Source organism: Myxocyprinus asiaticus, chromosome 17, assembly GCF_019703515.2.
Source record: "Myxocyprinus asiaticus isolate MX2 ecotype Aquarium Trade chromosome 17, UBuf_Myxa_2, whole genome shotgun sequence".
Classification (NCBI taxonomy): domain Eukaryota; kingdom Metazoa; phylum Chordata; class Actinopteri; order Cypriniformes; family Catostomidae; genus Myxocyprinus; species Myxocyprinus asiaticus.
This window is the reverse complement of record NC_059360.1, coordinates 24160872-24184303: the sequence shown is the minus strand read 5'-3', so window position 1 is coordinate 24184303 and position 23432 is coordinate 24160872. Positions and strand designations below refer to the sequence as shown.

The window sequence follows — 23432 nt, the reverse complement described above, 5'->3', positions numbered from 1 at the left end:
CCCCCCTTCACCTGGAGTACCCTTCACCTGGAGCACCCTTCACCTGGAGTACCCTTCACCTGGAGCACGCTGGGGCAAAGACGCAGCTCGCACGCACTTTTTACCTCACAGATGGCGGGGAATATATGCCAATCAATGGCTGTGTCTCGTTTGGAAGGCTGTGTCCTTCGGAGGTCACATTTGTCGGCCGCATACGTCATCGAGGCTGTCTCGTTTCATAAAAGCGAGTAGGACACTCCAAATGCAGCCTTCGAATGTGACCTTCTTTCATGGGAATTCGGAGGATGTATGAGGTGTATCCTTTGTGGGCACTCACAACCCACAATTCTTTGCTTCAGTGGAAATGTCTAAAAAAATGACGCCAATTTGCCCGTAAATATGATGTTCAAACGCAAGTAATGTTAATTCCCAAGTTGAAGTAAAATAAAGTATTAGACTAAAAGTACACCTGTAAAATCTATTTTCTTTTCTCTCTACATCATTATAACTCTCCTAAATTTTACCTCATACATTCCCCTCTAAAGGGACTTTGTTCCCTTCTCACTGAAAGCGCTCCTGCTTGTTAAAGAGTGGCTTTCTGTCATAGCAACCATGATGAGTTCTGTTTCCATTTGTCCTACGAAGGCCGTCTCGTTTAAACGAGGCTTGTTTAAAGGAGGACACTCGGTATACTGCAGCCTTCAAAGGACTCGTCCTACCTAGCATGCAGCCTTCCAAACGAGACACAGCCAATGTCTGCAATGGTCGCTGAAGAAAGGAGTCTAATATTACTGAGAAACTGTGATGGGAGGACGGAGGTGCCTGTCTAAAATGTAAAGCATGTTGTTTACTAACAGGTGACGGCAGGACAAACTATGGGAGGGTCATTTTATTTATTCTGTCCTTGTTGTTATTGTTATGTGTCAGGAACGAGTTTAAATTCGTATTTACTGTTGCACGAATAAAGTTTTTGTGCAGGCATTTACATACAGGAAAGTTCAAGTAGATATATAAACAAACTCTCCAAGAAGAAAACGAAAATTACCTTAATAAAATGGTTTGTATTTCTCCATGAGTTTGTTATTTCTCCATAAATTACTTTAACCAAAACCTGTCAAATGCATATCATCCATACAAAAACATAGACATACCGGTAACTACACTCTTTGAGCACTTTATTAGGAGCACTATGGTCCTAACACGTTTCCCGATGTCGTCTCCTGCTGTTGTAGCTAGAGGTCTGCAACCTGACCCGGGCCCGACGGGTTTCGGGCCGGGTTCGGGGCAGTTTTTCAAGTAGGACTTATGGTCCGGGTCGGGTTTGTAATTAATGAAAACATACACAGGCTTACCGAACTTGTTTCGCGCACGCGCTCTCACTTACAGACACGCAAATGGACGAGTTAGGGGCCGTTCACACCGAATGTGTTTTTGCGCGCCTTCTGTTTTCCCATTGTTTTCCTATGTAAACACTTGCTGGAAGAATGTCTTGGACATTTGCACCACGTCTCGCTTTTTATTCAGCGTCTCGCGCAGGACCGGCACATTTTAAACACCATGTCAAGTTAAAAAGGACTTCAAATTGTCAGAAATGCATGTTGAGACACCTGCGCTCTGTTTTATTATTACGCTGCGTCTAGATTGTTTTTAGTGCAGTTGTCACAAAGATTCAACAATCTGAACAAGTTCAGGCTGCATAGAGGGGACTGTTGCATTGTTTCATTTTATTCCAGATTGTTCTGCACCAGGTGAAGTTTCAGCAAATAAACGGTAAGTCAATGCTTCTGCTCTAGTGTACTGAGGGGCTGCTTTGCCTTGTTAAAATTGTATGTTTGCTGTTTCAATACTGTTATGAATGTTGCCTACATAAAATACAGCCTATTGCAACAGTACTTGCTAGGAGAAAAAATTATATAGTAAGCGATTTCGGGGTTGGGTTCGGGCTTAAAATCTGATGGTATTTTTTGGGCCGGGTAGGGTCGGGCCACACGGTCTCAGTTACGGGTCGGGTTTCATTTTAAGCCCGTGCAGACCTCTAGTTGAAGCCCATCCACCTCACACAGGTTTCACATATCCTCCGTGAGCTGGGAGTGAGCAGCGCGTTTTCGTTTTGGCGCCCATGTTAACAGATTAGACCCTTCACATTGCAAGCGTCAGTCACGAGGTGAAGCGTCCCAGATGCGGCAATGAGCTGATAGTTTCAGCGCTGAGTCTATTTTTTGCGGCAAGGCTCACGCTGGACTCAGTGACTCTGGGATTTTAGAAATCAGGAGATTTTAAAATACACACACACACACACACACACACACATATATATATATATATATATATATATATATATATATATTTATTTTTTTTTTTAAACCGAACCTACTATACACTACAATTTATTGGTCTGCATGCATGCAAACACAAAATAACTAAATAAAGCCCGTGTTGTATATATGCAGAGACAGTTTAGAAGAGAATGGTATTAAAATAAATGGGAGAAATTGTAACACCGGCCTTACAGTTAAAAAAACGTAATCTGATTTTAGCATAATCTGAGGTACATCAGCACAGTTTATGATACTGTTGTTGTCAGATTTTACTGCTGACTTTAAATCAGGCCCGGTTCCACGAGTGGGCCTGGCCCACCCAATCAGGAGCTTGGCCCACCCTGGCCCCACCCCCCATAACAACCAATCACAAAATTGGTGCGATGTTCAATTCAGCTCCAGATTATTTTTTTTCTTTTCTTTTCTTTTTTTTTTAAGTGTAGGCTGTCTAGCCTTAGCCTCATTCACCTCGCTACCTTTGCCATTAACAAACGTGCTGAATGACAAAGCAATATTAATAACAATACTGTCGTTTTAACAGTCAGTGAACATATTACTAAACACTTGTACATTAAACAAAGAACAACATGCACAGATTTCTTATTCTGAAAGGACAAAAGAAAAGCACATTTGCTCACCAGGACGTAACTACCACCTCTTCCATTTGCGGCAACGAGGTTGGAGAAGTTAAACGGCATCTTAGGATGGTGTCAAAAACACTATTACACCTACACAAAAATGCAGCAATTCTGTCCCAGATGATTTAAACAAGGCAGATCCTCATTAGCCGGATCTGAAATCATACCCCCAAACTCTTCTCGGAGGGAGGGAGAGATGTTTTTCGGCTGCTTGGTATCAGTCACGACCGTGGCTTGAATATTCTGTAGAGCATGACGCATGCTTTTGTTTTTCATGTCGAGTTTTTGGTGTTGCTTCTCTGAAAAGGATACTCAGGTTTTAGAAACTGGAAAGCAGCATTAGAACGCGACCGCGGTCTTCAAAAACATGCTTGTAGCCAGGCTCATTTACAAGCCTCAACTGCGTGGGCAGCATTTCGCCGCCAACAGGTGTCAAGGGAGACCATAGCATGTTTACTCAGCCCCCAACAGATAGAAAAGAATCGAACATAAAAAGCGTGGCATGTGTGGTGAAATTTTTAGCAGTCAATGTGCTTCCACTACGTGGAGATCGGGAAACATTTGACAATGAGGAGGGTTGCATAGCTGCGAGGTTTTTTGCCAAGCTGTTTAAATACACATTGGAAAAAGATAAATACCTCACTGACATTACGTCAAATATCCCAGAAAATGCAAAGTACACTTCCAAAACCATCCTGAATGAAGTGATTGAAATTTTGGCATCCATGGTTCTGAAAAAAATAAAACAGAAATATGACACTGCTGATTCAGCTGCATTCTATTTAAAAAGTGATGGCACAAGAGATCGGTGCAACATTGAAAATTTGTCTGTTGTAATCCGCTTTGTGTGCAATGGTGTGCCAGAGGAACATCTCATTGGCTTGTTAGAACTACAGCAGCTTGATGCAGATTATATCACCACCGAAATATTAAGACACTTGTCTCATACAGGATTCAGTTCTGACAATATTTTGAGTCAGTGTTATGATGGAGCATCAGTGATGAGTGGGGTGCAAGGCAGTGTTCAAGCTTTATTGCAAAAAGGGCTGGGCAGGCACATCCCCTACATCCACTGCTATAACCACCAGCTTCACCTCTCCGTCATACATGCAATTCAAAGTGAACCTTGTGCCAAAAGATTCTTTGACTTGTCAGGCTCCCTGTACTCTTTTTTCAGGCATAATTTTGTCTGTCAGAGACAGACAGCCCATATCTCAAGAGGTTGTTAAAAATCCACTGGACAAGTCATTTTGAAGTTACCAAATGTGTTATGGAGAACGAAGTAGTCATTCTTGACATTCTTTCCAAGGTTTCCGATGATGACAATGCCTCTGTTGACCTTACAAAAGAAGCCTCTGGGCTTCTTTCTCAGCTGAAGTGACACCATTTTTTTGAAGTTGGCAAATTTCTGATTCATCTTCTTGCCATTTTGAAACCAGGCAATGCCATCCTACAGTCTCACCATGTTGATTTGAGCAGTGCAGCTGAAGTACTGCAGGTAACTGTTTGGCTGTTTGCAAACTCTTGCAGGAATACAAAGATGCATTTCCAGGTCTTCATAAACTGCATATGTCTGCCCTGGTCATGGGCGTTTCTACTGCTTCATGTGAGAGCTCATTCTCCAGTCTGGCAAGAATGTTTACACCGTTTCGCCGCACAATGCTTCACGAGAGGAAAAAAATCTTGTACTTTTAGTTCATGAAAAATCAATAACACGTGAACTGGACATGGATGAGTTTGTGACCGAATTTTCTAAAACAGGCAGAAAGCTAGTGTTGTAAATATTATAGTAGTGATATCAATAGTTGGATGCACAGACTCGGACCTGCACCTGTTGTGATAAAATCTACAGTTACTAAATTGTTACAAAATCTGTTATATAGGACAATAAAATATATTAAAAACAGAAAAAAAAAAAAAAAAAAACTAAATTACATCATGTTGGCTTGAGAAAGCCTGGCCAAAATTTTTTAAAGCTTAAAGTTTGAAAGTTAAGTTTAAGGAGGGAGAGAGGGAGGTAGGTAGGTAGGTAGTAGTTGGAGTGTATGGGGTGTATTCCACCAGGAATTTCACATGGCCCACCTTTTATCATGACCAACTGTTTTGGAAATTTCAGTCTTTCCCCATTCAAATAGGAACTGTACTTTTATGCCATTTGTTCACAATGAAAATAGCTACCCAGCCTGCCCGACAGTGTTCCAAATATGACCGCAGAGTGGACTGACTTGCCTTGACAGGGACTTTAATATATTAACCAATCACGACCAAGAACACTGAAAAACAAGTGCAAGTGACTGCCTGCCATTGCCGTAGGAACCTAGAAAAGAGACACGGCAATGTGAAAGCCCAAACACGACGCGTTGCTCACGCCTCTCTCACGCCCCGCTCACAGAGTATGTGTGAATCCGGCATCAAGTTTAGTTGTGTTTTGCATTCTAAGAAGCTATTGTGCTCACTACAATTGTACAGCGAGGTTACCAGAATCAGAATCAGAACTGACTTTATTGCCAAGTAAGTTTTCACATACAATGAATTTGCCTTGGTGTTTGATGCATACAATAACAATAAATAATAAACTATATTTAACAATATATATAGAAAAGTAAAATTACTGATTTTAATTAAGGAGCTGTACAATTGTGCAAAATATGTGCAGTTGTGTAGGGATGTGCAAAATATGTGCAGAATATAGTTGACACAAGACAGATGTGGAAACTATGTTAATGTAACGTGTAATGTCAATGGAGGTGGGATAAGAGACAGTGTCAGGGGGTCCTAGGCCTTGTTTATAAGGCCAGCTGCAGACGGGAACAAACTGTTCCTGTGGCGTGAGGTTTTGGTCCTGATGGACCGTAGCCTCCTGCCGGAGGGGAGTGTCTCAAAGAGATTGTGTCCAGGGTGGGAGGGGTCGGCCACAATCTTTTCTGCCCGCCTCAGGGTCCTGGAGGCATACAGGTCCTGGAGAGACGGCAGATTGCAGCCAATCACCTTCACAGCAGAATGAATGACATGCTGCAGTCTGCTTTTGTCCTTGGCAGTGGCAGCAGCATACCAGATGGTGATGGAGGAGGTGAGGATGGACTCAATGATGGAGGTGTAGAAGTGCACCATCATTGTCTTCGGCAGGTTGAACTTCTTCAGCTGCCGCAGGAAGTACATCCTCTGCTGTGCTTTTTTAAGTAGAGAGCTCATGTTCTGCTCCAACTTGCGGTCCTGGGAGATGATGGTTCCCAGGAAGCAGAATGACTCCACAGTGCCAACTAGAGAGTCACACAGGATGATGGGGTGGGTGGGCCTGGGTTCTTCCTGAACTCTACAACCATCTCCACTGTCTTCACAGCATTGAGCTCCAAGTTGTTCTGACTGCACCAGGTCACCAGATGATCAATTTCCCACCTGTAGGTGGACTCATCCCCACCAGAGATGAGCCCAATGAGGGTGGCGTTTTCCGCAAACTTCAGGAGCTTGACAGACTGGTGACTGGAGGTACAGCTGTTAGTGTACAGGGAGAAAAGTAGAGGGGAAAGAACACAGTCTTGAAGGGAACCAGTGCTGATGGTCTGGGAGTCAGAGACATGTTTTTTCAGCCTCATGTGCTGCCTCCAATCAGTCAGGAAGTCTATGATCCACCTGCATGTGGAGTCAGGCACACTCAGCTGGGAGAGCTTATCCTGCAGCAGAGCCAGGATGATGGTATTGAAGGCGGAGCTAAAATCCACAAACAAGGTCCTGGCATAAATTCCTGAGGAGTCCAGGTGCTGGAGGATGAAGTGGAGGGCCATGTTAACTGCATCATCTACTGACCTGTTAGCTCTGTAGGCGAACTGCAGGGGGTCCACGAGAGGATCAGTGATGGCTTTGAGGTGGGACAGCACAAGGCACTCAAATGACTTCATTACCACAGTGGTCAGGGTGACAGGTCTGAAGTCATTAAGTCCTGTGGTCCTTGTTTTTGTGGGGACGGGGATGATGGTGGAGGTCTTGAAGCAGGCTGGCACATGGCATGTCGCCAGTGAGGTGTTAAAGATGTCTTTGAACACCGGAGACAGCTGATCAGCACAGTGCTTTAAGGTGGATGGAGAGACAGAGTCTGGCCCGACTGCTTTGCGGGGGTTCTGACTCTTGAATAGTCTGCTTACGTCTCTCTCCATGATGAAGAGAGTCATCATTGTGGTGGAGGAGAAGGGGGCCTCTGAGGTAAGGAGCTGTGGAGAGGACCATGCCCCTGCTGTGATGGGGGAGGTGGAGCAGGGCTGGAGCTGGGTGGGCTGGAGCTGATCGATGGTGTCACGGGGGATGGTGTCAGGAATGTCCCATTGTCTTTCAAAGCGACAGTAAAACTTATTCAGACTGTTGGCCAAGCGCAAGTCATTAGTGGAGTGGAGTGCTTTTAGTTTGTGATCTGTCTGAGCCCTTTCCAGACAGAAGAGTCGTTGGCTGAGAACTGCTGTTGTAGTTTCTCAGAGCACAGCTGTTTGGCATCACTCACCACTTCACTAAACCTGTACTTTGACTTTCTGAACCTGTCTCTGTCCCCACACCTAAACGCTTCTTCTTTCTCTAACCTTAGCTGTCTGAGTTTGGCTGTGAACCAGGGTTTGTCATTGTTGTAACTCACCCTGGTGCGTGATGGTACACAGCTGTCCTCACAGAAGCTGATGTATGATGTCACAGCCTCTGTGTACTCATCCAGACTGTTGGTAGCAGTCCTGAATACATCCCAATCAATACAATCCAAGCATGCCTGCAGATCCTCCACAGCCCCATTGGTCCACTGTTTTGATGTCCTCACAACAGGTTTAGATAGTTTTAATTTCTGCCTGTATGCAGGAATCAGGTGAACCATGACGTGACCCAGTGCAGCGCGGGGGACAGCGTGATAGGCACTGCTTACTGTAGTGTAACAGTGATCCAGAATGTTCTCCTCTCTGGTCGGGCATTTAATAAACTGTCTGTATTTGGGGAGTTCATGAGTGAGATTACCTTTGTTAAAGTCGCCGAGGACAGTAACTAAGGAGTCCGGATTTGTCCGCTTCACACACAGTATCTGGTCTGCGAGCACGCACTGTGCATCATGCACGTTGGCCTGCGGTGGAATGTAAACACCGACCGGTATGAATGAGACAAACTCACGGGGGGAGTAGAAGGGTTTACAGTTATCTGAGTTACTGTAGCCTTTAGTTTACTGTAGCCTTTAGTTTACAGGGTTTACAGTTATCTGAGTTACTGTAGCCTTTCTGTTAGCTCGAACCTGTCTGGCCATCCTCCGTTGACCTGTCTCATCAACAAGGCATTTCCGTCCACAGAACTGCCGTTCACTGGATGTTTTTTGTTTTTGGCACCATTTAAAGTAAATTCTAGAGACTGTTGTGTGTGAAAATCCCAAGAGATCAGCAGTTATAGAAATACTCAAAACAGCCCGTCTGGTACCAACAATCATGCCACATTTGAAATCACTGAGATCACATTTTTACAGATTCTGATGGTTGATGGACCATTAACTGAAGCTCCTGACCCGTATATGCGTGAATTTATGCATTTCACTGCTGCCACACGATTTGCTGATTAGATCATCGCATGAATATGTAGGTGTACAGGTGTTACTAATAAAGTGCTTAGTGAGTCTATATTAGACTATTAAAAAAAACTGATTGACTTCCACAGAGATCAGACATACAGTAGTTGGCAAACGTTAACTGCACTGTAGTTGATGCAATTCATTTTTATTACAATAACACCGCGCTTTTTCTTTGTGCTCAACCTATCCCATGAGCACGATCTCCAAGGGACGGGACACCACCTACAGCGTAACATGTGACTCGATCAGACTGACAAAATGTAGATATGTGAATAAAGATTTCTGCCACAGACATTCTTTTTTATATGCAATAAACATTTAATTTAATTATTGAAGGTACAAATACATTTTTGAAATGTCAAATAATCAAAAATAATCAACATCTTGTTGGCTCAAAAATCTAAGGGGGCACGTTCCCCCTCATTCTGAATGGGCATGACGCCTCAGGTACCCAGTTCTTGAAATTGCTTGATTTTTTTCTTTCTTAAAGGACTATGAATTGTTGAGATGTAAATGAGACCAAATAAAAATTTGTTTGATATGTAATTTACAGTATGTTACTTGTGTGCTTTAACTGAAATGGTATTTTAGGTATAGTCTGCATCCTAAACTACAAGAAAAACTGGACATCTCCTTTATGAGCAACAAGTCCATCAGTAACATTGAACATGCATCAAGCATGTACCCACTCATTTACAGGTAAAGGAAGAGGCATTGCTTCATACCAGTTTAATTGTTTATTCATGTAAATATATGCTGGATTTGTGGTTGACCTTTAAGAGATTCATCAGTGGATAATACTCAAAGTCCTACTACTGCAAAACAATTTACCTAAAGATTTAAAATAATTAACATCTTATTTTTAATCAACAAGATTTATAGCCTATTGGAATCAGAAAAGGTGAACATAAGCCTTAAATCAAGTAAATCAAAACAAAGAACATAATTTGCCATTGGCACAAAATGTTTTAAGGCTTAAAACTTAAAAGCAACAGCTCATAAGATATGTTTACAATCCCCATGTTCAAGTTGTTTTTTTTTTTTTTTTTTTTTTTTTTTTTTTTACAAACTAGCATGCATTTGGTTTTATTTCAGACTTTCCAAAATGCTGTCTGAGGAGCTTTGAGCTCTTCTGTCAGTGAGCAGAACCTCTGAACAACTAGCCTATATATTGCTGGATGATCCCGTTCCTCTCGTGTGATTCTATATTTATATTTGATCAGATTACATTTCCACGAATGACATTTTTAAAAAAAACATCGAAGTATATTTGGAATGGCCAATAGTTTACAAGAAAGAAAAGCTGATTTGCATACTGAACCAGCAAATGTTACCTAACCTACAAGAAAGCCTATAAATGAAGGAAAAGACACTTGTTAACAGATAGAAACAAACACTGTACCTGCTCGATGCACGTGTCACGAGATTATTTTAACCGTTTATGTTGCCCCTATGGTTAGTCTAGTAGTAAAACTTACAATTATTGATATAGAAATAAATGTACGTATGAATGTTGATTAAGTGATAGCCTCCTACCAAAATGTATTTACAGGCAACTTTACAAAATAGTTGCTTTTTAGGTACACGTTGTTAATTTTAATTTTTGACACAGTAGTTTCTTATGTAATTACACTGTAACACTAATGTAAACTGTCACCAGTCGCTACTGTACCTTATTAACCAAAGGGAAAGTCCAAACCAACAACAATTATATTTACATAATGAGAAAGACTCAGGTTGGAGAGCAAACGTCTTCAGAAGTCTACAGTACATTCAGGATGATAAGTACATTTCCACGCTGACACTGAATCTAGAGTAGGTTACGATCAGTACTCGTCCTTCTACCATTATATTTAGGGATACAGCTCTTCTTTTTCACGAAGACGTTTGCCGGCGAAATGAAGACGACGGAAGGCGCTTGTTGTTTGTTTATCGGTCCACTACAAAAGCAAGTTTATTTGATCATTAGTTTGCCTATCTTTTTCACTGCCTTTACGTTTTTCGTCGACGTGTTTACGCTAAACGTGAAGTATTGTGGCGAGGATGTAAAGAGCAAGTCTTTAAACCACAGTGTTTCGGACACTAACCTTTCCAGCATCACATTCACAACAAGGTGGACGGACAATTACAGTGACCCCGACAGTGTGAGTATTGAGTTACAATTGTGATTGCATTTAAGCATGCACACTATATTTAAAGCGCGGCACATGTATTATACGTGGAGCCGTTCACACCGAACGCGTTTGTGCGGCCGTCTGCGCTGTTTTTAAATAGTTTTTCTTTGTAAACATGCACTGAAAAGTAGTAACCTGCAATTGTCACCTCAATGGTCTATTTCTACTTGATCAAACTAGTAAAAATTACTTTTGTTGTTGTAACTTTTGTCTGGTAAATTTAGTCAGATAAAATAACATTTTTGAATTGAAAATAAAACCAGCTACTTTAGACTATGTTACCACATGAAGCAAACATTTTTAGGCTACCTCACAAAACATTTGACGATATTTTAAAGGTTCACTCAGTAAGTTTTTGTTCATATTGTCTTGGACTTACACTGATGCGTCATTCAAACTCAATAGTTCTCAGTTACAGATGCCATTGTAGAAATTCACTATTCACAGCCAGCCAGGATTAATTAAATCACTGAGTGAAAGTGTCTAATAACAGGGCTTATACTGAGATTAAGCGAGTAGTATTCGGCTTGTCAAGTGATCCTAACATGGCAGCCCCCATGAGGGGACCCTCTCCAAGTAGAATAAAACAGTTTACAGGTTACTGATATGACTGAAGTCAAGTCATTTTTATTTGTATAGCACTTTTCACAACACACACAGTTTCAAAGCAGCTTTAAAAATAAAATAAAATAAGGCATTAACAGAAAATGAATCTAATATCTATAAAGTCTTAGAGTGATCATTGTGTAGTTTGATTATATATGATTGTAAATTATGTATACAAATTAAATAATTAAATAATAATTGTGTTTAGAACCCCTGTGAGCAAGCTGAAGGCGACTGTGGCAAGGAACACAAAACTCCACAAGATGTTGGTTAATGGAGAAAAATAACCTTGGGAGAAACCAGGCTCACTGTGGGGGCCAGTTCTCTAGCTAACCAGCATGAATATAATGCCAATATTAGTTATTTATGTGCAGTGCAAGTCATGGTTTAAGATTAGTAAACTAAGTAAGTGTTAATGGCCAGTGTTTAAATAAATATTTTGTATGAACTAAGATTAATGACTAATGGCTTTGAAGTTCATCCTGGATTAACTACAGAAGTTCACATGCATTGTCCATTGTTAGTTGGCTGATGAAGGCTTTTGTTGGCATTTAATTGATAGTCTATGTATTCCATTTTAAGAGTGTAGTCCATCATTAGACCAAGGTGATGCAGGCAGAGATCAGTGAGGTGCATCGCAGTTCAACCAGCAGATCATTTCGCTGAGGTCTATCCACAATCCAAGGTTCAGGCAGTGGCATATGAAGTATCCCATGTCTTATGGTTGGAGTTGGCATCAGTTCATCCCCTGAAGTCCATCGTAATGGACTGAAGTGATGTCTGGCTGGCACCGGCTGCATTTAGTCATCATCACTCAGAGACACATAGCAGTGGAGTCTGACACCAAGCAGGAACGAAGCTGGATCTGGCCAGCTCTGGTATCCTCGGGATATGTTGGAATATAGCGTGGTAGTAGGTCACTTAAGTACTGTGAAGCTAGACCATTCAAAGCTTTGTACATTAACAAAATTAATATGAAATTTAACAGGTAGGCAATGTAACGATGATAAAATGGGGCTAATATGATCATATTTCTTGGTTCTAGTCAGCACTCTGGCTGCTGCATTTTTAACCAATTGAAGTTTATTTATTGAACTTGCTGGACATCCTCCCAGTAATGCATTACAATAATCTAGTCTTGAGGTCATGAAGGCATTCATTAGTTTTTCGGCATCAGCAACAGAGAGCATGTGTCGTAACTTAGCGATATTTCTGAGGTGGAAGAATGCTGTTCTACAAACATTGGAAATTAGATTTTCAAAGGACAGATTGGTATCAAATATAACACCCAAGTTCTTCGCTGTAGAAGACGACGTAACAGTACATCCATCAAGAGTCAAATTATATTTTAGCTGCTTATTTTTAGAGGTTTTTGGTCCAATTATTAGTACCTCTGTTTTGTTGGAATTGAGTAGAAGGAAATTTCTGGCCATCCAATCTTTGATTTCATTGATACACTGCTAATTTGGATAATTGTGAAATTTCGTTAGGTATCATCGGCATAACAGTGGAAACTTATTTCATGATTCCTGATAATATCTCTCAGGGGAAGCGTATATAAGGAGAAAAGCAGAGACCCTAAAACTGATCCCTGTGGCACTCCATACTTAAAATTTTTTTATTTGACAATTCCTCAGACATAGTGGTAGCGATCTGCTAAATAGGACCTAAACCATGCTAATGCAAGCCCACAAATGCCAACATAATTCTCAAACCTATTCTCAAGAGAATGTCGTCATCTATGGTGTTGAAGGCAGCACTAAGATCTAAAAGCACTTGAAGAGAAATGCAGCCGCGATTAGATGATTAGAGCAAGTCATTTGTAACTCTGATAAGTGCAGTCTCTGTACGGTGATGGGGCCTAAATCCTGACTGAAATTGTTCATATATTTCATTTCTCTGTAGAAATGAACATAGTTGGGAGGACACTACCTTTTCTGGTATTTTCAACATAAACGGGAGATTTGAAATCGCTCTATAATTAGCCAATTCTCCAGGATCAAGCTGTGGCTTCTTATAAGCAGTTTGATAACTGCTATTTTAAAGTTTCTTGGGACATGTCCTAAGGATAGCGAGGAGTTAATAATATTAAGAAGTTCTGAGATTAAAGGGAATATCTCTTTTAAGAGCTTAGTTAGTAATACATCTAACATACACGTTGTGACATTTGATGTTTCGATTAATTTAGTTAGCTCTTCATGACATATGACAGCAAAGGATTGCTCGTGAGGAAAATTATGAGACGCTGTTTCCTGAGGTACTGTGACAGACGATTGCATAATTCCAATTTAATTTCTGATGATTTAAATTTTATCAGTAAATTCATGAAGTCATTACTATTGTGCTGCGACGGAATATATCCCCTGGAGGGATAGAGTCCATCTCTCTTTAGCAGGTCAGGTCTTCCCCAAAAACTCTTCCAATTGTCTATAAATCCTATGCTATTCTCCGGACACCACTCAGACATCAAGCCATTCAGTGACACTAATCTACTATAAACCTTGTCACCACGACGAGCAGGGAGGGGGCCAGAGCATATTACAGTGTCTGACATAGTTTCTGCAAGTTCACACACCTCTTTAACATTATCTTTAGTGATCTCCAACTGATGAAGCCAGACATCGTTAGTGCTGACATGAATAAAATTTTTAGAAAATCTACATTTAGCATTAGCCAGCACTTGTAAATTTGATCTGATGTCAGATGCCCGAGTCCCCAAAATTGATTTAACAATAGTGGCTGGAGTCTCTGTTTCCACATTCCTTACAATAGAATTTCCTATAACTCAACATGATTCTCAGTGGGTGCATCACTAAGTGGGGAGAATTTATTGGAAACCTTAACAGGAACGGGAAAGTGGTGTCGCTTTGCTGAGCGAGTATGCCGCCGAGACGTCACCCAAACGCCCTGCTGCAGGGGCTTTACAGCCGGATCCAAAGTGTGTGTGTTGCTCGCTGTTCTACCCGCATCCGAAACAGTATCTACCGGCTTCTCTTTCTTACTGACCTCCACTAGCGTTTGGATGCATGTCTCTAACTCATTAACCTTCTCTGTCAGCCTGACTAATTCCTAACATTTATCACATTTAAATCTCTCACTGCTGATGGAAGAAGCTATAGTAAACATGTGGCATGCAATGCATGAAGCAATAACATGAGCGGATGCCATGACTTACCGCAATTGTTTGATGCTGTTGTTATTATGGTTGTTCTTGAGGGGCGAGGGTTTGAGATCGATGTGAATCCCTCACGCAGTTGTTTGCTGTTGCTGCGGAGGTTCCTGATCAGCAGATGTTTGAGATTGATGTAACAATCTGTGTAAAACACAGAGGAGAAAACGAATGCACGCAGTCGAAGTGTGAAATTTAGATTAGCGGAAAAAAGAAAAGAAAAAAGAAAAGAAAATGGTAGAAATCGGGGAAAAAAATGAAGCACGTGGTAAAATGGCAAAGGATAAAACGATGAACGTAGAGGAATAAACAATTTTAAGCAGGATAGCAAGCTACAAACAAACAGACTCGTGCAGCGTGCCGGCAGCCCATCAGCACATTTCAGCACAGAAGTCTTCATGTGAGTGGTCATGATTTAAGACAAGTTTCAAAATTGCAATTCATTTCTTTAGAAGTAAAACTTTTTTAATGAGGAAAAAAATACTGAGTGCACCTTTAAGATGTAGTGACAAGTTAAAAGCACTTGAAGCTTTAAAAACATGTATCGCTTTCCTGCGTCCTGGTAAGATTGTTACGCTGAGTCTAGCTTTATTTAGCACAAGTACGCATTCGTTATGAGCAGCCCCTTACACTGTCTCTGTTTTGCAGCAGGGTCCCACGTGTCAAGAAGAAAACCAGTTTCCACATGGGCAAGCATCATACATGACGGGGTTACTTATCGGTTCCTTATTCGGTGGCACTCTATCTGACAAGTTGGTATTTTCCCATTTCTAATTTAGGTGTCAGGCTCCTTATGACCAAAACTTATAGTTACAACAGGCCTAATCACAAAAAAATGCATTCTCTTCTTCCACTTAGGTATGGAAAGAGATCCCTCCTCATATGCTGCTCAGTGGTCCACGCAGTCACTACTCTGATAGTGGCATTTCTGCCATATGTGCCTATGTACCTGACTGCCCGCTGCATCAGTGGTGTAGCCTGTTGTGCCATTCACATCTGCACCTATAGTTTAGGTACAGTTATCAACATGTGTCACCCTGTTTTATTGGCAGGACAACCAATAAACCCATTAGAGGCAGCATTTCTGTTTTCTCAGTTAATAATTTATGTAAAAATCAAGATTAATCTAGAACAGGGATGGTCAATATCACATGCCTGTTTCTTATGTGAACTCTAAGACTATCTGGTTCAGGTGAGAAAGGTAGATTTCCAACTTGACACAATGATATTTAAAGGGATAGTTCACCAAATGTAAATTTTCTCATCATTTACTCAACCTCATGCCATCCCAGATGTGTGACTTTCTTTCTTCTGCTGATCACAAAAAAAGATTTTTAGAAGAATATTTTAGCTCTGTAGGTCCATACAATGCAAGTGAATGGTGATTTCACCAGGCCTTTCAAGCTCCAAAAATCACACAAAGGCAGCATAAAAGTAATCCATATGACTCCAGTGGATAAATCTTTCTTCATAAGCGATATAATAGGTGAGGGTGAGAAACAAATAAATATTTAAGTCTTTTTAAAAATTTTTTTTTACCATAAATCTCCACTTTTCACTTTCACATTCTGAAAGTGAAAGTAGAGATTTATAGTAAAAAAGCGTTGAAATATTGATTTGTTTCTCAATCTCACCCAAAGTGATTGCATCACTTCAGAAGACATACAGTATATTAAACCACTGAAGTCGTATGGATTATTTTTTATGCTACCTTTATGTGATATTTGGAGCTTGAAATGTCTGGTCACCCTTCACTTGGATTGTATGGACATACAGAGCTGAAATATTCTTCTTAAAATCTTTGTTTGTGTTCAGTAGAAGAAAGAAAGTCATACACATCTTAGATGGCATGAGGGTAAGTCAATTAGGAGATAATTTTCATTTTGGTTGAACTATACCTTTAAGAGGCCTAATTTAGATGGTTTTCTGGCTTCCCAGGGGTTGAATGGAGCCTGCCAAAGTACCGTATCTGGCCACCCACCCTGCTCTCTTTCATCTTCAGTCTGGGAATGATGGGACTGGCCAGTGTTGCTTATTTGACCAATGGCTGGATGCAGTTTCATCTGGCGCTGGGCATCCCTCAGATTCTCTTTCTACCTCTTTATTTGTTAGTAGAACTAACACAAATTTCAATACATCATAAAGTATGTTACATAATTGGAAAAAGTGATTTTTTTATTTTTTTATTTGCAATTGTTAGCTTTCTTCCAGAATCTCCTAGATGGCTACTGTTAAATAAGAGGATGCAAACTCTAGTGGGGTATAAAAACCGAAGTCCTGAGGACAAGCACTACCTGGATATAGTAAGGCACAGAGTGATACATTAGAATTGCTAAAAACTTTTGTAGAAAGTGTTCTGACATACACTACAAGTACATTAATTCTAACTTAAAGGAATATTCTGGGTTCAATACAATACATAATATTGATTACCACAAAAATACATTTTGACTTGCACCTCTTTTTCTTAAAAAAAAGCACAAATCTGGGTTCCAATAAGGCACTTAAAATACTGTAGAAGTCAATGGGACCAATCCATAAACGTTAAAATACTCACTATTTCAAAAGTATGGTCACAAGAAATAAACAATATGCATGTTAACTTGATTTTAGTGTGATAAAATAGCTTATTAACCTTTTCTGTGTAAAGTTACAATATAGTGAATTTTACAACTTCAATGCCATGACAATGTCAACAAACCCTAAAACGACTGTAAAAATGATGATTTAAACAACTTTACAGTTCAAATAATACATGAGTTTTAACAGAAGTGCTTTTATAAAATTATAAGCTTCACATTTCTGCCTTTAAACCCTCCAAATATTGCCTCCATTCACTTCCATTACAGTGCCTCACTGTAACCTCGATTTTTGCTTCTTTTAAAGAAAAGGAGGGACAAGTTGAAATAATTTTTGTGATAATCAACATTATGCCACAAATGCTGTTGATTGAGCTTAACTTGTATATTCCTTTCAGAATTACCCAATACTTTTTATTGACAGCTTTTGGACTCAATGGACAATGAGAATCCCAAATCAGAGAAGATCTACACTGGAACAGAGTCCGATTTCACCAACTTTACCTCACCTACCATACTGCTGCGTCTGTTTGTCATGAGTTACATTGGGTAGGGATGTTTATCTGTGGTAATGCAATTTCTGTATTAGTGTTTCTGCAGTAGTATTTCCATTATATGGATCATTCTCACTTGTCTTGTAAGTAAACTTGTTAATGTAGTTAATATTTATGCTGCATTTTCAAAATAATACATGTATGCCCTGTTTAACACATGTGTGCATAGATTTAGAGGAATTTTAAATATGAGGCAAAGAGGGACGTGACCTTCCACACTGAGGAATGTCTTACATGAGTTGTTATTCAAAGCTCAGTCTTTCAGTAGATACTGTAGCATGTCTGAGTGATGTAACTTTGCACTGAGGGGCTGTTACATAAAAACCCCACTGACAAGTCTGACAGTCCTCAAGTTGAAGACTATAAACTTCTTTCTCTGCAACTAATGGAAATAGATTTTATAGATATATCATAGATCTATATAATCATTGATTATTATAGAAATGTCTTCTTTTTATCCACACAATCCTTCTGTTCTTGTGCAGTAGCTGCTGCATACTATATATGAACCTGTCTAATAGATTATTCTAATGTAAATTTAATGTTCTTTTTCACAGTTTTGCTTCAGCTCTCACTTATTATGGGATCTGCTTTAGCGTTGGAAGTTTCGGAGTAAATATCTATTTGGCACAGTTTTTCTCTGGACTATCAGAGTCTCCCTCTTTGCTGCTTCCATTTCTGCTGAAGCGATGGGGCCGCAGGCCTTTCAGCATGGGATCTCTGTTCCTCAGTGGCATTTCCTGTATGCTCTCCCTCCTCGTCTCCAAGTTCTGTGGTGAGGGACACAGTCACTGAAATCTGATACATGAGCATGAGTCTGTAGATGACGATCAAATGTCATAAATCATGATTTTGATCAGTGTAGATGCCATAGGTTTATGATAACTAAGTAAATCACAATATAACAGATATCCTTACAACCAACTGCAAAGATTTAAATTGTTTGCAATTCTCTCTTTCTGACCAGACATGCCTGTCCTTGTAATGACGCTGGCACTGATGGGCAAGCTGTGTATGCAGTCTACAACCTGCGTCTCTCTGCTCTATGGAATTGAGCTGTTCCCAACAGTAATAAGGTACACACTGATAAAACAGTTCTTAGGTAATTGGTCTCCAAGTTCAAAATCCCCCTTAGAGTTATCCATGTTCATGTTTTCTGTACATATAATTCTTTGCAAGAAAGCATTTTAGTTTGTTTGTGTAAACAAGGAGACTTTTAATACTTTACATTCCAATAAGTATCTAAATATGCATATCACAGCTCTCCTCACTTTTTATTGAAATTGTATATATTCATATAAAGTGTTTAAGTATGCACTGATCAGTAAGAGTATTCTTTATATCACACGTCCAGAGGTCAAAAGCTTGATTCAAATGTATGCACTGTTCGTTGATCCACAGTGTGAGAAAAAGTTCTTCTCCCAGTTACATAATATTGTGTGTAATGTGACAGTGGCAGTAATGGATATATAATCAAACCACAGTAAGGACCTAGGTAGTAAGAGATAAGCACGTTTCTCACACCTACACTGATGTGTTCAGATGAGATGTTGCACAACTGTTTAAGAAAATAATATGTAACCTGAGGGGGCTGCATGCTATGAGTAATAAATGATTGACAGAATTTATAAAACAGAGGGTTAATGACTTTAACTGCCACTATAGTGCCACTCAACAAACAGAATTGCAAAAATAATTACTGTTTTCAAAATTATTTCCCAAACAATCCCCAGTCTTCCACTGGTTGGACAAAACAGATAGACCCACCCCAAACTCATGCTGTTGGTTGAGCCAATGTTGCTATGTCAGGCTGGTCAAGATGCTCAAACAGAGCAATGTTTTGATCGCAAAACAGAGCCACAGTGTTTACACTTTTGTGGGCAATTCTGTCCCTGAAATAAACGCATTTCAATTCAGTAAGAAAGCATCTGGTAAACTGTGAGACAAAATTAAAAATAAATAAATAAAATAGGGCAAATTTGCTATATATAATTTATTTTCCATGAAGATCTTAATTGTTCATGAAATATGTACAGTACATTGAATAGATGTCTCTTCCTCCCCATTTTCCCTTATGCAGACAGAAGTGTGTCGGACTGGTTAGCCTTTGTTACCGAGTGGCCTGTATTATAAATGCAGTGGTGGTCCCTGAAGGTGAGATTCCTCTGCCAGCTATGATCTGTTACAGCAGTGGTCCAATCATTGGTGCAGCTCTGTGCCTGCTCCTCCCAGAGACCAGCAGCATCCCTTTACCAGACACAGTGCAGGACTGTGAGCGACAGCCCAGACTCAAGCTCTTATGCTGTGCACGGTGAGATACTCTACAAGTTAGACATTTACATTTAGATATTTTATAAAAATAATAATGTTCTCTTCACCAGTCCACAAATGGACAACGCTTATATACTGTAGTGTCTCCAAAAGTAGCTTTTGGACACTAAAGCTACACTTTTTTGAAACATACAAATTCTATGAATGTCATTGCATTGAATGTCAATACTCCAGTTGGTTTAAAGTAATTGCAAAAATGGCTAAGAAAAGTGAAGTTAGTTCTCAGAAAAGGCATAATTTGTGTGCAGATGCCAAAAAAACACATTCAAAAAGCAATCAAGGCTAGCTGATATCGCCCTGGAGTTCTGCTGATTCCGATAGCTTTGACCTGAAAAGCTTCCGTCTACAGCGCCATTGCTGATCAGGCGAAACTAGCATAATTATGTATGTGAAATATTTTGAATTCCTGTGAGGCCAATGGGACAGTATTTCAGACTCAGAGCTTCTGCTGTTACAGTTACTAGTATGCGGCACTGCATCAGTAAAGCTTATGAGTAAATGCCATACCAAGACAGCATTTTATTTTAACCAGCATGCCACCCCATCTATATAACAAAAGTAGGGCTTGATGTTAAAATTTTCTTGCATCCAATTGGTCAAAATTTTAATAAATAGTTAACCCAAAAATGATAATTCTCTCATCATTTACTCACCCTCATGCCAACCCAGATGTGTGTAAATTTCTTAAGCTCTTAAATTAAGATTTTTAGATGAATATGCTCTGTAGGTTCACACAGTGCAACTGAATGTTGACCAGACCCTTTAAGCTCCAAAACACACATAAAGGCAGCGTAAAAGTAATCCATATTACTCTAGTGGTTAAATCCATATCTTCTGAACCGATATGATAGGTGTCGGTTAAAAACAGATCAATATTTAAGTCATTTTTTTCTTTAAATCTCCACTTTCACTTTCAGAATGTGAAATTAAAAGTGAAAGTGGAGATTTATAGTAAAAAATGATTGAAATATTGATCTGTTTCTCACCCAAAGTGATTGCATCATTTCAGATGATATATTAAACCACTGGAGTCTTATGGATTACTTTTATGCTGCCTTTATGTGATTTTTGGAGCTTGAACATTCTGGCCACCATTCATTTGTATTGAAAGGACCTGTAGAGCTGAGATATTCTTCTAAAAATTTTTGTTTGTGTTCAGCAGAAGAAAGAAAGTCATACACATCTGGGATGGCATGAAAGTGAGTAAATGATGAGAGAATTTTCATTTTTGGGTGAACTATCCCTTTAAATAGAGTTGTATTGACTGACTGCTGTTTTGACTTAGTAGGGAAAAGTTATGCTTTTTATTTTATTTTTGCTGTGCTATGAACCATATCATGTTACTTGCATTTATTGAACTCTAACTGTAAGAACTGCTGTAACCTTTAATCCCTTTATGTATTACAGCATTATGTCTGTCTTTGTGTTGGGTTTACATGTATGAACATGTTGTAAATTAATCATTGCCACATGTAAAATCAATTTCATGCTTTTGTTTCATCAGATGGCCCTTAAAGCCTATACAAGAGCTGGATGATTCTTTTACCAAGGGGAAGGACATAAAGAATCAAATGGAGTTAAGTCCCCTTTCAGCATAGTCAGCAAGGGTATACTGTTGTGTGGTCAGAATCAGAATTTCTTTCATATTATTTCTTTTCATGTGACTTTTTATTTGTTAAAAAAAGTAAAAATGAGGGTCTTTGCTTAAAAAAACAGAATCTTTTTTAAGGGTACTCTACTGTACAATGGTGCCTTAAGATATGTCATAGCCAATTAACTTTGCTCCTGGGGATGCTACTGGAACATCTGCCAAAAACTCATGTTATACAGGAGTCATTCACTGCTGCAAAATTTCCTTTCAGAGGATTTCATGGTACACTTGGGCACAAAAGAAAGCACACATTTTTTGTATTTTCTTTATCAGCTTTTAATATATAACCTATATTTTGTTAAGCTTTACTGAAACACTTATACAGTAATATTGATTTCCTAGCATTTTTTGCTAAGCTCTTGAATTCTCCAAAGTAAAATTTTATCTTCACAAAAACAGCTGGGGGCAAAGTCTTGCAAGTCTTACCGTGAAACAGATATCAGGTTTTGATCTGCTCAAATGGATGCCGTGCAACCATTATGCTCCAGTAAAATTACAGTGTTTGTATGTGTGGAGATTCTTTTTTAACCTGATACCCTTTAACTGTCACAGAAATATTATCTATCAGCAATTCTAAGAGAAAGAGAATGATTTTTATATAAAGTGATTTTTATACAGTATTATGGTAGATGCCATAATACAGTACATTTTTTATATTTCTGTTATCGTAAACACTTTTACTTATGGATATGCTTTCTCAGCTGTTAAGTTAGTTACTGTAATGGTTATTTTAATAAAGGAATGAGATTTTGATTATGAAGATTTAGCCAGGGTGTTCAGAATGACAATAAAGCCCTCAACAAAGGCTTTCAACACTAATACACACTGAAAAAAAAAAAAAAGACAACCTCTGTGAAAGGCCCATATGCTTTGGGCAGCTGAACCAGAAGTTTGGAGATAAGAAAGAAAAAGTAAGAGAGTGAGGCTCTAAGTATGATAACTAAAGCTCCAGAGTGAACAAATTGAAGCTACCTCTGAATTTAACAAATGCTAGCTCGATGTACTGTAGATTTGCATTTTACAACATTAGGAAGAAAAGAAGTAAACACTGTTTCACTGGAAAAAACTGAGCTGCTTCTCAAAAGGATAATTATAACATTATTTTTGAATTTTGTGATTTGTCTTTACAGTTTCCTTTGGAAAACTTTAACAAAGCGATAACTTATTAAGATTCCATTGAATCACACATTTGTAATTATGTTAGCTGTTTGAGTTTACCAATTAACTTCACTCACATCTATTTTCATGTAGGCCTAATGTAAAAAAAAAAAAAAAAAAAAAAAAAAAAAAAAAAGGGGGGGGGGCATGGACTCAAAGAGAGCAACTTATCCAATCACCCAAAGCCTTTCAAAAGGAACAACATTAAATAACATGTTTTTGAAGTTTAATTGACAATCATATCTCTTCACTGTAAACCCAAATGCTCAAAATAATTGTTTTGAGAAGGGAAAAATTATTCAAATTAGTTCAAATAAATTAGCCTTGATGAGTATTTAGTACTTTTTCTTTTGATTTCACATTTTAAGTAACCATTTTTTTTTTTTTTTTTTTACCATTTTGAGTTTAATGAACCTGTTTCTTTACATTTACAGGAACTTAAATTTAACTGAAACTGGGAAGGGGATTTCTATTCCCCTGCATGCTTTGCATGGCACTCCACAGGGAGAGTAAATGTTAAAATTTATTTTTTGGCAAGATGAATCTAGAGGAGGAAACTTTATAGTGTTTAATGTTTTGTTGAGTTATTTAGAAGAGTTTCTGTTATGTTAAAGTTTTGGGGGGTTACCATTAAAGGCGAGCTTGAGCTTATGTTGAGGACAGGTACAATTTAAGATTGTTTACAGTAAGTTACTTG

General features: G+C 39.2%; 1 protein-coding gene across 5 annotated transcripts; it reads left to right on the top strand.

Moving 5' to 3' along the window:
- The first annotated feature begins 1652 nt into the window (after positions 1–1652).
- LOC127455467 (solute carrier family 22 member 6) lies at positions 1653–23044 on the top strand. 5 transcript variants are annotated; one of them, XM_051723394.1, is made up of 10 exons: positions 10251–10657; positions 15114–15214; positions 15321–15475; positions 16401–16569; positions 16663–16765; positions 17466–17590; positions 18153–18370; positions 18563–18671; positions 19676–19906; positions 21431–23044. In XM_051723394.1, exons 1-10 carry the CDS (start codon positions 10412–10414, stop codon positions 21522–21524), a joined length of 1551 nt encoding a protein of 516 aa, XP_051579354.1. In that variant the 5' UTR covers positions 10251–10411; the 3' UTR covers positions 21525–23044. The 5 variants fall into 5 exon arrangements, with proteins under 5 accessions (XP_051579355.1, XP_051579354.1, XP_051579353.1 ...); XM_051723393.1 differs by having other exon boundaries at positions 15111–15214; XM_051723395.1 differs by lacking the exon at positions 10251–10657 and adding an exon at positions 1653–1749 and having other exon boundaries at positions 15111–15214; positions 16401–16765.
- Positions 23045–23432: the final 388 nt, after the last annotated feature.

Coding starts and splice junctions, on each gene's coding strand:
- LOC127455467 (XM_051723391.1), top strand. CDS start 10,412: ATGAAGACGACGGAAGGCGCTTGTTGTTTGTTTATCGGTCCACTACAA. Junction 18,371..18,562: donor CCTCGTCTCCAAGTTCTGTG/GTGAGGGACACA, acceptor CTTTCTGACCAG/ACATGCCTGTCCTTGTAATG. Junction 18,672..19,675: donor CTGTTCCCAACAGTAATAAG/GTACACACTGAT, acceptor TCCCTTATGCAG/ACAGAAGTGTGTCGGACTGG.